Source organism: Falco punctatus, assembly GCF_963210335.1.
Source record: "Falco punctatus genome assembly, chromosome: 3".
Taxonomy (NCBI): Eukaryota; Metazoa; Chordata; class Aves; order Falconiformes; family Falconidae; genus Falco; species Falco punctatus.
This window is the reverse complement of record NC_137582.1, coordinates 120,010,287-120,025,028: the sequence shown is the minus strand read 5'-3', so window position 1 is coordinate 120,025,028 and position 14,742 is coordinate 120,010,287. Positions and strand designations below refer to the sequence as shown.

At 44.1% G+C, this 14,742-nt stretch overlaps 1 protein-coding gene across 7 annotated transcripts in view; it reads right to left on the bottom strand.

The window, feature by feature from the left end:
• EYA3 (EYA transcriptional coactivator and phosphatase 3) overlaps positions 1–14,742 on the bottom strand; it is a 59,658-nt gene that overhangs the window by 20,652 nt on the left and 24,264 nt on the right. For 3 of the 7 annotated variants that reach the window (XM_080380709.1, XM_080380710.1, XM_080380708.1), the window contains exons 3-7: positions 13,504–13,547; positions 9,678–9,757; positions 6,898–6,964; positions 5,959–6,101; positions 549–686 (exon numbers count right to left, since the gene is read on the bottom strand). In XM_080380709.1, coding sequence (XP_080236835.1) covers positions 549–686; positions 5,959–6,101; positions 6,898–6,964; positions 9,678–9,757; positions 13,504–13,547 — 472 coding nt within the window. Of the gene's footprint in view, positions 1–548; positions 687–5,958; positions 6,102–6,897; positions 6,965–9,677; positions 9,758–10,157; positions 10,293–13,503; positions 13,548–14,742 lie in introns of those variants that run through there. The other 4 variants (XM_080380713.1, XM_080380711.1, XM_080380712.1 and 1 more) reach the window with 3 other exon arrangements.

The window sequence follows — 14,742 nt, the reverse complement described above, 5'->3', positions numbered from 1 at the left end:
TCCTAAAAATTGCTTTGGAATCTGGTGAAATTCAGCACCTGGCTTCTTAGATGTGGCACTTCCAGCAGTTGTGATATTTGCAGGCTAGTTTACACCGAGAAATTCACTTTCTAGCAGATCTACCAACCTGGGGTGTGTGATATAGAAGAGCCATCTACCTTCAGAAGTAATTAAAAAAATATGTTTAAAAAACTCCAGTGTCAGACAGTGTATTTCCTGATATCAAGATAAAGACCACCAACAAAGAGCTTGAGCTGCAAGAGCATTCCCAGTAAAGGCATGCAAGAACACAACATTTAGTCTCCTCTTCCCTTCCCGTTTGCTCTTCACCCTGTTAAGTCCATCAGCGTGGCACCACCAAGCCAGCCTGGTGCATACAGAGGTACGTAGCAAATACAAAACCAAACACAAACACACGCACAAAGAGAGAAGAGGCAAAGCATAAAGAAGCATGCACAAACCAAGAACAAACGTGCAAGCCTCTCTACCTGTGGTATCTGGACTCAATTAGGTGGAGAGAGATGCAGATAAAAACCATGCCAAGTTACCTTCAATGGAATAAGAATAATGTGCTGGGCTGGGCTGGCTTGTGGTTAACCCTGTAGTGCAGGTAAGAACACTGTGCTGACTTGTAGATGGAGTCTGAATTAAACCACTTTCAGGTTTCATACCTGGCCACAGTGCACCTGAATTGGATAAATTGGACCAGTTACAAACAAATATGCTGGGACCAAACACCATGCTGCTACCTCAGATTAAGATCTTTGCTTGGCACAAAAGCAAGTAACAAATCAGACATGGAAAATTTTAATTTCTGCAATAGTAAGTGCTGTCAGGCTGTGCATGGATTAGAGCTGCTGACAAAACTGGCTGAAAAAGAGAAAATTAAAAGCACCAACAAGACCAATTTCCAAAGCTTTCAACTAAAAATCTGCTAGTGTCACAGTAAGATTCACTGCCACGTCGGTACAAAGGAACTGCTAATCCCTTTGATGTTTGGGCTGAGTTGCACAGCACTGCAAATAACCTCAATTATTACATAGTGAGGCTGAAGTTGATATCTATTAAGGTCAAGGTCAATGCTTCCACTACTTCAGTGGGCTTTGGGTTGACTGTCTTAAAACAAGCTGCAAGTCAGTAATTTTCAAAGACTTACAACTGCGAATATGGAGCTACCAAAAAAAAAAAAAAAAAGTGGAAAAAAGAAATCTAAATGTTTCTTTAGATTTTCTGTCATTCTGGAAGGCATTTCTAACAACACTGGGCAGCGCACAGAGACAGCCAAGTGACTGTAATTCATCTGTACAAGGCACACAGGGGCAGCATGGTTTCAGCTCAGGTGCCGTGTTAAGGTCTAGGCTAGCGCACAGCATCCTACTGAAGTAGCTCGGCTCAGGCCCGATTCTTCAGGGCTCTACAGGCTTTTGTTTAAGTATTTCCAGACCTACAGCCAAAGTCAAACGCATTTCTCCCTGGCCCTGGTTAGAAAGCAGGAATCAGTTGAGAGGATCTACTTAAAAACAAGCAGGAGGTGTGCAAAGCAGAGGGAGAAAGGATGTTTGGAGCTAGACACAAAGTTCAGGGGCAGTAGAAAGTCCACCCTCCTCCTTAACCCCCCACAAAAAGGAGCACTAAATCTGTGCGAGCCACCTGCAGCCTTTCGCCCACCCCAGCAGGACGAGCCACAGGCTCTGAGCTCCAGGTCTCTTACCCAGAAGACACAGGAGACTATAGAGCTGGACAGGAGCAGCAACTCCAAGAGCTTGCTCCATGTTGTAGCTCCGTCAGAATTAAATTATGCAATGTCTCTTTGATATATTTACGTATCTGATCTCAAACTGTCACCTGTGAGTCAAGTCATTCACCTATCTGTACAGCCACACCAGGGTTTTGATTCTTTGACTCTCAAGTTGCGACTTCATTCCTGTTCCAAGCCTCTAGAACTGTGATAACCGGCAAACAAAAGGGAAAGACTGATTTAAGAAAGACTGTAGATATATTGTAGGAACTCCAGAACAAAATTTATTGGAAACAGATCCTCTAAGGAGAATGGGAGTAGCTATATTTGTTTAGTCTGGAAAGGGTGTGCCACAATCTTCAAATAGGTGAGTACTTTTCTAGAGGGCAGAGTAACCGACAGTTCCTTACAGCACAAGATAGATGGACAAGGAGCAGACAGCAACATAGTGAGATGGTCACAGAGCACACAGAAGTGCCTGACAACCCTGACAATGATGCACAAACCAACTCTGAATGCTGTAGGATAATTATCACTTAAGGAGTGTAACCCCAGGTCTGGCACACACGTCAGTGCGGGAGCTGACTCAGGTCACATGTTAAGGCATCTTTCAGCCCCTGCTTTCCATGACTGTTTCTTTGTCACCTCTCAGTACAGACACGTTCTATTTTCCATACAGGAAGGCACACTCTGGGCCTTGTCCTTCCCTCTCATTCTGCACGACATTTATAAGCTAGCACAGCCTCAAGGATGACAGAGAGGAAGCTGGGTGAGGGGGAACAAGAACCCCCCGTGTCCAACATCAGCACTGCAGCTGGGCCAGAAGAAAGTCACAGGACATGTCTACGCAGGTGGAAAGGCCCCACACAGGACAGCCCATAACTTGTAGGTTTTTCTTGAGTTACTGCAAACCATCACATTCACAGTGTTTCTAAAGCCAACTTACAGCCACACGTATGCAGCTTGTATGTCACTACTCTACTGCTTCTCTAATAAAATCTCTCCAGACCACAAGTATGTCCCAAGCAGAACTAAGTACCATCAAAAAAGTATTACAGCACAAGGAGAGGTGGCAAATTGGCAAGAGCATAGGTCATCTCTTCTCTGAAAACAGCATCCTGACCTGAGTGATCTTAAAACTATGCTTGTGTTCCTCAGCTTGCTTGAATTTCCTATTAAAAATACATCTCTTTGTTCCAGTTTACATAATCCACGATGCCTTCTTTCGGCATAAAACCAAGTAAGCAATAGAAGGTCACAAAACCTCTGGAACAGGCCCTTTGATGCTGGTAAAACATCTGAGCAAGCTGGGCACATCCTTACCTGCTTAATGGAGATTTTTGTGAGCAGAAACAATTTGTAGAATTTCCTCTGCACTTGCATGTTCAGCCCTCTACCCTCCACCTGTCCACCACGCCACATCATCTCAGTATGATCAAGCAGGTACCACTCCAGTATGATTTCCATTACTAGAAATATGACTTTTAACACCTTCCAAACACTTAAATTCAGACTAAAACTTCAGGTATTTAATAACAGACCTCAAAATCTGTATCAAGACATTTCAGTAGGTGAACACATTTCAGAAGATATTTAACAGAGAAAAGTTCCTATGAAGTTAACAGAAAATGCTGACCTCTTTGCTAGGTCTTCAGAAGAATTCCTACTGTTAAATTCAGAGTACTACACTGAAGCAGCTAGGCACCCCCAAATTCCAGAACCTCTGGATTAAAAAAACCCAAACACTCCCCCCAAAACACAGCCACCACCACTAACCAAGAAAACATCACACACACAAAATACTAACACAAACCCCTACATCCTCCCTCCCCCAAAAAAATTTTAGAAGTCTAAAACTCCTTTTTAAAAATCTTGGCCTAACACTTCAAGGAAGCACTGCACGTATTTAGAGATATCTGCCTTTAAAAAAACACCAAGCACATGACACAGTAAAATACCTACGAACAAGGCAGTCTCAGTGCACCATCCACAACAAACTACCAATAAACACTAAAAAAATGAAGTAAAGGAAACCACCGGCCACTGTTCAGATACAGCAAAAACCAGTGCAAGAAGGTACTGAAAGCAAAGTGCAGGCACCCAGGGAAGAGAACTATGTTCCAGCAACCATAACATGGCGTCAGGCACAGGTTGTAGGTAACAGACTACTGTGACAACCACCACCACTACAGCCAGACAAAAAGCCAAGGGACAGAGTGTTCAGAAAGACAGCAGACAAACTGCCCTGGCAGCTGAAGACCTGAGTGTGGACACAGCATCAGACTTGTCTGCACTGGTCCAACCTTCCAGGGAAAACCTCTCCTGGAGGAATGAAGGGAGCTCAGCAAAAACAACAGCCCGACCTTTGCCTCACCAGGATATCTAACACAGAGCCAAGTAGGTCCTCGCCTAGAAGCCCAGGTGGTGGGGAAGTTTGGATGTTTTTAAAATTCTCTGAAACGGCAGTCGAGCCTTACTGGCAGGGGCTGAGCTAGAAACGCAGCAACAGCAAATACTAAAACAGCCCAAAACTTACACCCTGCACAGCTCCCACTTCGTGGTGCTCAACTGAGCGGTCAGAACAATGTACCTCAGCATTAACACAGGGGAAATGAGATCTGGGAGATACTGTTTGCTCAAACCCTTACATCCAAGTTACTGAAAAGCTATCATTTTTTTCCTAAGGATCCCTCATCCACAAGGAAACTCCTTTTCATGAATCCCAGGTGTTACACAAAAAAAAAGAAAGAAAGAAAGAAAGAAAGAAATGTAAATTTGTTCTACATATTGACCTTTCTCAGAAAGGTAACAATTTGTGCCGTATTATTTTAAACGGTACTAGTAATGTAACTTATGTGTAATAAAACGGAGCTCAGTTGTCTTATCTTTTCTACACCATCTTTCAAATGGCACAACAAATCAATTGTTTTGTAATTTCTATAAAAGTCCTTGCTGTGTCAGCAGCTATCAAAACCCACAAATGTTGCTGGTTTTATTCAAAGACATCTAGTTCTTCAGCTAAGGAAAAAATCATCCTTTTACACTTCAAAACAGTAATATTTTAGCAGTACAGATAAACCCGCACAAGGCTCTATCATTTAGCTACGCCGTGTGACCACAAGCCCCTGTGACAGACCCCGCGTGGTGGTCTCACACTCGCTGGCAGCACACGGGGTCTCTCCCAGGTACCCGTGTGGAAGGGTGATGCTCTCCCCTTGCATCAGAGCCAGGTGCTAAGGGACAAAACAGCCTCTGCCACCACACATTTTTGAGAGCTGGCAACATTATATGATATTTACATATGAAACCAAGCTGGACAACATTAAAAATGAAAGAGAAGTTAAAATGTTAAATTTTAATAATCAGTTATAAAATTTCATACATGCGGGGGGATAGTCAATCACATTTTTTGCCCCCCAGTGCCTGACACTTTAATATGCAGCGTAAATCAAAAGACCAGGCAGCGTTTTCCACCAGCTAACCCACACAGAAGTTAGCTTTTCTTCTGTCTGCACTCCTCATCCTAAACTCCCTTCACATGTCATGGAGAAAGATGGACGTTATCTTCTAAACCAGACCAACACCCCGGAGGGGTGTCTCTCCCTCCAGGCACTACAAAGGGAGCACAGGGTGAATGTCTCCAACCCCCTCATCCAGCTTTAGCTGCTCAGCTACAACAGGACTTGGACCCTTCAAGCACCTGCAAAAACTGGCGTGGCTAACAGAGGGCTCAAGTATTTGTGCAACTTCAGCAAACTTACTTGCCTAGTAAACTTGGGAGACATTGTAGCATGAAATCTACATTTGCTGAAAGATGAAATAACAAAAAACATTTAATCCTGGGCAGCAAAAAGGAAAGGAAAAATACCTTCAGCAGACATGTACAGGGTCTTGTGTGATTTCACCGACAAAGGAAAACTGCACAAACACAGCTATACCATAATCAGACAGAATTATGATCGCAAACTAAGAACCATCTGGCAAGCTTCACGGGGAGGCATCCAAATTGATGGCCAGGAAAACAGCTTTCTAAGAAATAATGTATTATAATATAAAGTCCCATATAGAAATCAGTACTGATCTGGAATTTAAGTTGGGCACGTGCTCTCCTACAAATTCTTCCCTCCAACACACCTGGTTAAGCTTAACATTGGCTTTTTAATGACAACATAAAACAATAACAGCAGGCCCTGAGAAATCTTTGAAAAGTTACTTCTTACCGAAAGGAGGTAGTCCGTAAGTTTGGGTGGTCTGGGGGTAGATGGTGTAGGGCTGAGACTGCTGTAGTGCTTGGTACTGAGTCTGACCAGGGTAAGGGCTCATTGTTTCCGATACAGGTACAGAAAGAATATGTGCATATGGCCTTGATAAAAGAAAGAACAAGAGTAAAAAAAAAACGTTTACACTATGCATCTTTCAGTCTCTAAACCAGAAGACACATTAAAAAAATGCTTTAGAAAGAAGAAACAACACACACTGACATGTGCCCTCAGTGTAATAAACTGTGGGTGTTTCCCAATACCTCAGGCTCTTGGTTTTATACACATTGCCCGTTTCTTGCAGTGACACCAGGGAAAACTCCTCTGTGATGCCACAGCACCAGTGCTTATCCCAGAACTGGGAGGGCAACTGGGAGGGGTACAACCAACTCCCTGTTCCAACAGGCACAAGCAATTAGTTTCACTTCCCATGCCTCGCCACACCAAATCCTAAAGCTGATGCAATATAGCAGTACGTGTCAGCACTGCTGGGACACACAGACAGACAATACAAAAGCAGTCACGGGGGATGAAGGCCTACTGTGCTGCAATGGGAAGAACTATTAAGATCCTCAGCCATGGTGAATGACGAGAAAATCCTATCTTCCCCTTATATTAATTTATGTCCAGTTTGTTTATTCCTCAAATAGTATGGGCATTATTCAACAAGACTATTGTGTTGTTCATTACTTAAGGGGCTCATTTATCCTTCTGAGCATAAAACAGCCGCTGAAGCCAAAGGGTGCCTCCTATGACTTTCAGTGTCCGCAGCAATGAGTGTCTGTTGCCAGCAGATACAAAAATGTGATTTACAGCATTACAGAAATTCATATAGATGCAAAAAGATTACTTCAGAAAGAAGTAAGAATTACAGAATTCAGTTACAATTGTTTGACTTACTTTGCAGAATACATTTGTGAGGTATAATCATTTGATGACCTTGGGATATAATCAGTGCATGTCATAACTGGAAAAAAAAGTTTGTATAATTACATGGGTGATTTCAAAACCCAGCAAATAATGACAATTAAACATCAGCATGCAAAGTACATTTTAATCACAACACAGGATTTACAAAGGTTTTTTAGTGCCTTCAATATCTGTTTCAAGGCAAATTCTCCAAAAATGCGCTGTTAAACCAGCACACAGAGATGTTTTTTGTCCACCTGCTGTGAGCTGCCAAGATTCAGCCAATACTCTTTCTCCCTTTTGTAACAGTGCTCTTTCTCTTTACCAGTTGGTACCACCACCTTTTGCAACTGTCACGATAAAACTTGGATTTCAGTCCTGGCCAAAACCTTGCATGGGCCAAAGGGTCTTCATCTGTACCAAGCTTAACAATTCTCTTCTGTGTCCTGGAGCAGACCCAAAAGCAGATGTTTGTTTTGCCAAGCTCTCCTCTTCCACATCCCTTTTCTACATACTCTACTCAGAGCATGGCTCAAGCAATCCATCGTTCACCAAGGAGCAGCTCCCAGCTCAACAAACTCAATCCCACGCGTTGAGCAATAACAGGCTAAGCTGCAGTGCACAAGGCTCACAGTTCAAATTCAGATGGCCGCTAAAGAAATTCAGCAGTTACATCTAATGGGATGTTTACATTTTTCTGCTTGAATAAATCCATAGCAATTGCACTCTGAAAGTGGTAAGACAGAGTCACTCATGCTGCAAATTCAAGGAGGAAATGTTCAAAATCTTTGCACTTAGCACCGCCTATGGCTCTAGTATACCCCGTATTAGACAGCTCTCAGCTACAACATTCTCGGTTGGAGTAGAGAAGGGGGCTTGAGTTGCCAGGTCTTAACCCAAAAGCCATTAAAAAAACCCCTGGATTCAGATGAGCTGGCCTGATACTCACCTGTCCATCAAACAAGGAAAGCAAGGATGTGCAGGAAACCTGGCACTGAATGCGGCACTGTGCAGCCCCTCTGGCACATGCCACCACCGTAGTGCAGCATGCTGCAGTGATCTCCAGGTTAGATGACTTTTGTGACTCTAAATCGGCATAGTAAATGGGTTTACTGGTTTGAATCTACAAGCACCATACCCAGATTTATAGCAGACATAGCTGGGCTGCTGTGGATCCAGTTTATCCATCTGAAGCCAGTTCGGAAGCAGGCAAAGCACCCAGGTTCCAGCCCTGCCTAGGAGGGGATCCATCCAGGCTAGCAGTGCATCTCCTGCATGGGTCCAGGGCCCTGGCTCCTCCACCACTAGCATTACAGGGGACTGCACTTTTCCCCTCCCTTCTGGAGTGACTCAACTGACTGTCTTCAAAAAGAAATTGTCATTTTCAAAAAAAAAAAAAAAATGGTCATGGATAACAGCATACTTTGCCTTGGGATTTGCTCCAGGTGCCAGTGATGTGCTCCAGCAAGTCAAGCTTTCCTTATCTGGAACAGTCCCCTACAATACTATTGCTCAGTATCATCATGTAGTTAACTCTCTTATCAGCCGCATCCACTAAGGGGAGCAGGTTAGTTTGCACAGGCAACCTTAACTCTTAACATTTGCATTCTGATACTTAAATAATCTCATTTTAGTGTAAACTGAGCGTAAGCTGCTGAGAAATATAAGCAATCAGCCACATGCTCAACCTTCTGAATGCTCCACGAATCACCTCCCTCTGGGCCTCAGCGTTTGCCTTTACTCATGGTGTGAAACCCATGTACCACAAAGATACAACAGGAAACAAACTGGGAACTTTTGGACCTACAGGCTTTCATTCAACGCTTGTCAGATATTCTCACATTTGTCCTGCAAAAACATCCTCCTTTTGTGTTTGTTTTTTTTTAAAGAATGTCAGTATTCAGCTGAATAGAAATGTAGTAATGGTATTTCTAGAATTCTTATTTTTTAATCAGCATACAGAGAATACCGAGAATTAGGTAAAGGTGTAAAAAAACCCCAAACAACCCTCACAATATTACTGCATGCACCTTCTGGAATTTGTAAATGGCTTATCCAGTTAGGCAGCAGATTTTGCAGGCTAAAACTTTTGGTAACTCCTGCAACAAACAACTGATTAACATAGTAGCTGCAATCAGTTAGCATATTTTCAAACAAGTTGAGATGATTTACACTTATAAGTAAGTATGGGCAATCAAAGGTATTTTACACAGGAATCCTACTTTTGTAATAACCTCCAGTCCTCTTTTTCCAGAAGAAAGGATGCATTCCACCTCTCACTTACTATGTCATCTCTTTATGGAATCTGCCTCAGTTTCCTCTCAGTTTTTTTCATAAGGAATTTCTGCAGACATTCAATAAGAGTTTAGAGTCTAACACTAAGTGTATGGCATATTATTACAAAAGACCCAACCAGCTATGTAGAGATAATGATTTATAAAAATAACATCTCTTACAATAAGCATTATTATTGCTCAACTCAACCCTCAAGAAAAATCACGTATAAGGTGGGTAAGACAAAGCAGTACCCAGCAGCAAGTTGGCAGGCAGTGACACAAAAATATTTGTTAGGAGATATTTGCTTACCATCAGGCATTAACACTTTGTAAACACCACAGCAAACTTTCACTTTACAACTGATAGTGAGGACAGGCTAAGGATTACAAGGAGACAAAACTTGTGCTTGATGAAGCAAAGTAACAAGACCAGTGGAAGAAAAGAGGAAGGACAGTGGGAGCAGAACAACTCCAGAAGATACAGAAGATACTTACTCTCACTGGACATGGGAAGGTTTGAACCAAGGCTTGAAGATTCAGGTTTCTGATCGCTGACTTCTGTGTTGCTCACATGACTGCTAGGACAAACAAAGGCCAATCATTAGCACTATGAACTCTTAAATTAACATCCTTGGGCATCATAACCCCTGGGTTCAACCTTCCTAACCAAGGCAAACTGACTCTTAACAGGAACGAGCTGTGCACTCCTTGGTATTTCACACAAGAGATCCCAAGAGGGAGACCTGCAGCTCTAACCACACATCAAACTGTCCCCGGTTGGCGTGGCGAGGTTTTGGTGACTGGGCCGCTGCCGGGGCGGCCGCGGAGCGAAGCTGCCATGAGCTCCCCCGTGCCCCACGGAGCCCACGCAGCCGGCTCCCAGCCAGGCCCACCGATGGCCGAGCCCACCAGCGACGGTGGCAGCACCTCTGGGACAGCGGGGGGGGGGGGGGGGGGGGCAACAAATGAACAAACCTGCACCAGCGGGAGAGAGCAGCGAGGCCATGTGAGAGCAGCAGCCCTGCAGGCACCCAGGGCAGCGCAGGGGGGGCTCCAGGCGCCGGAGCAGGGGTTCCCCGGAGCCGTGATGAAGCCCCCGGCGAGGCAGGCTGTGCCCCCAGCCCGGGGAGCCCCCGGGGAGCAGATCCCCCCGCAGCCCGGGGGGGACCCCCGCTGGGGCAGGGCAGGGTGTGAGGAGCAGCAGCAGGGACAGCGTGTGAGGGACTGACCGCAGCCCCATCGCCCTGTGCCGCTCGGGGAGGGAGAGAAATCCGCAGGGGGGTTGTGCGTAAGGTGTTTTTTAAGATTTGGGTTTATTCCTCATTGCCCTACTCTGACTTGATTGGTAACAAACTAAACTCATTGCCCCAAGCTGAGTGTGTTTTGCCCGTGACGGTAACTGCTGAGTGATCTCCTCGTCCTTATCTCCACCCAGGAGCCTTTTTGGTGGCATTTTCTCTCCTCCGCCCAGCTGAGGAGGGCAGTGACAGAGCAGCTTCGGTGGGCACCTGGCCCCCCGCCAGGGCCAACCCACCGCATCCCGGCCAGCACATCCACCCCCCAGCTGCTCTCTGAAGATAAGGCAGCAGCTCCACGGACAGACCTTGCAGCTCGGAGCTGCGGCTTCTTCCCTGCCACCGGGGCACAGCCCCCTGATCCCGTGTCAGCTCAGGCACCCTATGGCTCTCCATGGGAGTTTAATCTGTTCATCCAGCACAAAAACTGTAGAGTTATTTTGCTGGGACACTAACTAGGCCCAGCTCACGGAGGGATGCAGTGAGCACCATGCTTGGTGCACACTTGAGCTACAAGCAGAACTTCCCCTCAGCAGCAATAAGCAGTTGTACTGGCTCCTTCACCTTGTGAAACTGCAGCCTCAGAACAGCACAACACCACAGATGCCTCCAAATTTCATGAAAAAGCTGTGTTGCAGAACTAGAAACAATAAAACTAAAGCCAACAAGGCAAGCGTAAAAGGAAAAAGCAGTTTCATGATGAAATTACCTGTACTTCCTACCCTACATAGAGACAAAGCAAACGGACGTATAACTGAAAGTGTGTGATAAATGCCAAATAATCCAATGACCTGTGAACATTCCTTAAGCACAGAAGTGACACCCAGTTCAAGGATGCTTCAACACTGGTCTTCAGGGACAAACCCAGCAGTGAAACAACCTCCCATGGGTATGGGAGTCTGTGACCGCAGGGCCACAACGTACCACGCACTACGGCAGCATTTACTGGGCTCCTGCAGGCTGTGGGGGAAGGGAAGCTGAGGAGTGTGTGATACCGAGCAGCAGCACCCTGGTAGCTCCATCCTCCCCTGGTCTGCTCCTTTGGGCTCTGACAGGTCCCTTTTGCCCAGCTCCTTGCTCCAGGATGGGCTGGAGATAATCCCCTGGGCCAGGGGGTGCAGCTTTCCTGGGACACAGCAAGGGGCGAGCTGGCTACTGCGTGCCATGGATTTGGTTATAAGACAAACGAGTTTCCTTCCTTTTGTGAGAGGGAGTGAACCTTAAGCAAAACGCATCATCTGGCTTTTTGCCCCTGAAAACCTTTGTAACAAAAACCCTCGGATACCTTTCCCAATACTAGTAGATGAACAGACTTTCCATAACAGTGTGAATTTTTCAAGAAAATAACATTTTTCTACTTGGACTCGGGGTATTTGTGTGCTGTTTTTCTTGGCGGAAAAAAACACTGCGATTCTGTGGCACAGATAGTCTGCAGCTGTTACATGGCATGCCGTTTGCAAGCAGGTTGAGAGCTGCTCATCATGATCATTTCCTGTGGAAAATCTAATAGATAAAAGTTTCTGACCATACTATACCAGCCCATGTTTCTGCTCTCAACACATGCAGCTGTGGCTCTTGGAACACATCCATCCCAGGTGCTCTTATTCTCTGTAAGTTACAACTTTTCAACTCTCACAGACTGGGAGAAAAATTCTCACTTGCAGCACAACTGCCTTGTACTACCGAGAGCATCCACAGACCAGCCTGACCAGCAGAGCATGCTGTACCCACCTAAGTGTTAAGACTCTTAGGGGTGCTTCATGCTCCCAAGAGAGAAATCCCTCACCGGGTACAGCTCTTCCCTTCCCCACTCCCACTATCCAGCTACAACAAACCAGCCAGAGTATTGACATAGGCTGAAAATCATTTTGCTGAGCAGAAACAGGTCTAACAAATTATTTTAATCTATTCCATATGTCAAACTTAAAATCATATAGGGTTTATCAAAATAGAGCCAGAATACTTAAACAGAATATTTAAGCAGGTTAGAAATGCAATTTTATCCCGCCATTCCCCATTTTTAAATACTAAACAAGGATGTTTACACTCAAATCTTGAGGCTACTGGCACCTGTAGGAAAGCTGTGATGGCACTGAAGCAGGGTAACACACTGAGGGAGAATCAACACCATTCACTCTGGCACCTTCAGGCCTGCCCGTGCTGCCCTCAGCTCTTCCGCAGCCAACAGAGAAAAAATCCTCCTAGGACATGGTTTATCTCACCTTATACCGGCTGGAAAGGGAGCTTGCAGTGATTAGCTCAAATTTCTGACTGTTAGACATACAACGAATTGCATACACTGTTTGCTGACTATTTCCTGTTAAAGTATTCCCTGTGATTTTTACAAAAAGTATATACCAATGTCCTCATTCAGGGCTTCAATATACCACATCCACTCCGGCACAAATGGCACACAGTGTTTCCTCCTCACTCATATTGGGATGTCTGAGGCTCCAAAAAGAAATCTTTCTTGGCAGTATTCGCTACTACTCACAGGAACAGAATACATCCTAATATAGCTTTTTGCACTAGATAATAATAGTCATTAATTCCTAAATATAAGATACATCAGAAAGCATCTACTGAGGCTAAAAATAGTACAACACAACAGCTTCAGACAGAAGAGACTATCAGTTTTAGAATGTTTAAATTCTCAAAAGCGTTATCCACATAGTTTTGCTGAGAATCATAGCACAGATATTACTAAAATATTCTGAGTCTCACCAGAATAAATGCATGGTATATGCAGTACATGACAATCTCATCAGATTCTGTGAAAAACAGGACGCTTGGTGATACAATTAAGACTCTTTGTGGTCACTTTTATAAAAGCTTAACACCAAAGGGCCAGTTAGTTTTTTTTATTGGGAACTTAATCTCAAAATTATTTCAAATACAAAAATGACTTCTATTTGCCCTTTCTCTGTGAAAAACAAAACAATACACAAGCTTCTAAAATGGAAGCTTATCATGATAAAAAATATTAGTAAATGTTCCACACTAAAATAAAAATTGAAATTACGTACCTCAAGCTTTGTTCTCTGGATTCCTGCATCTTGGCTTTTTTTACCTGCAAAGACAAAAACGTTCAGATGCATCACTGACAAGAGCTGTCCGTGACGGAATCTGTGCACACAGACCTTCGTTAGCAGATCACCACTGGTTACGATAGTTTGCATTTGTGTCTAAACACAGAAAGCCTTGCGCTGAACTCCAGAGCTAGCCAGTGTAACCACCGGTTCTTCAACTCAAAAGAAGCTTTTTCCTAATTAGAAAACAAGTGCTAATGCTGAACCTGTTAGCAAAATTGCCATGATATTTAAGTAAGTAACAGACGATGGGATATACAGCTAATCGTCTGATAAGGACAATTTTATGGAAATCGAATAAAACAGACATAAATTTTATGTAAATCTTATTCTGCATAAATTCAGCACGACTGTCATGAACTTGGGTTCCTTGTTTTTCCCTCCCTGTATTTAAATATCATACAAAGATAGGAATTTGTGTATTTCTTCTGTAATAAATGAGGAGTTCTGATTTTAATTTCTGAGTAAAACCAATACAGCATTTATTCTGGTTTTTGTTGGTGGCCAGCTGGATCCAGTTCATATACAGGGTATCATAAAACAGAAAGCACTGGCTTCAACACAAATTCAGTCTTGTGCATGCAGGCTAAAAATACTACTTTGAAATCCCCAGGAGTACGACAGGGTTAGTTTCTGTAGCCCGAGACATTCCTGCAATATACAGACTTTTCTTTCCCCATCTTCTCCCTCTAGCAGAAATTTTTACAGCCTTCCATGCTTCTGGAGCATGTTTAGATGCCAAACTTGCCACTTCAGTACCCAGCAGCACATCTTCTGTGCACGGGGTCTGGGAAGGGAGATGCTGGGTATCAGGCTGCAGGGATTACAGCCCCCGACTTGGGTACAGTAGTCAGACTGCTGCTATATAGAAAGCTGCTAGCACAAATGCCTCATCACATTATTCAAGTTTGTCTCTCTCAGGCAAGTATAAATAAAACGCCAGGAAGATACAGTTTGGGCATGAGAGGTCAAAATGTGCTCAAAACTTTAAAAAAAATAAATTAATAAAATGCAGGTAAATTCCTGTTCGGTAGAGGAAGATGGGAGGCAGAGGTACAACAACGGATAAAGGCTCAAGGCAGCAGCGAGAGGAAAGGAGTAAGCAAACAGTAAGGATGGAAAGGAGAAAGCCGAAAAGACAATCTTCTCTCCACAATGAGGTTACCAATATTTTAT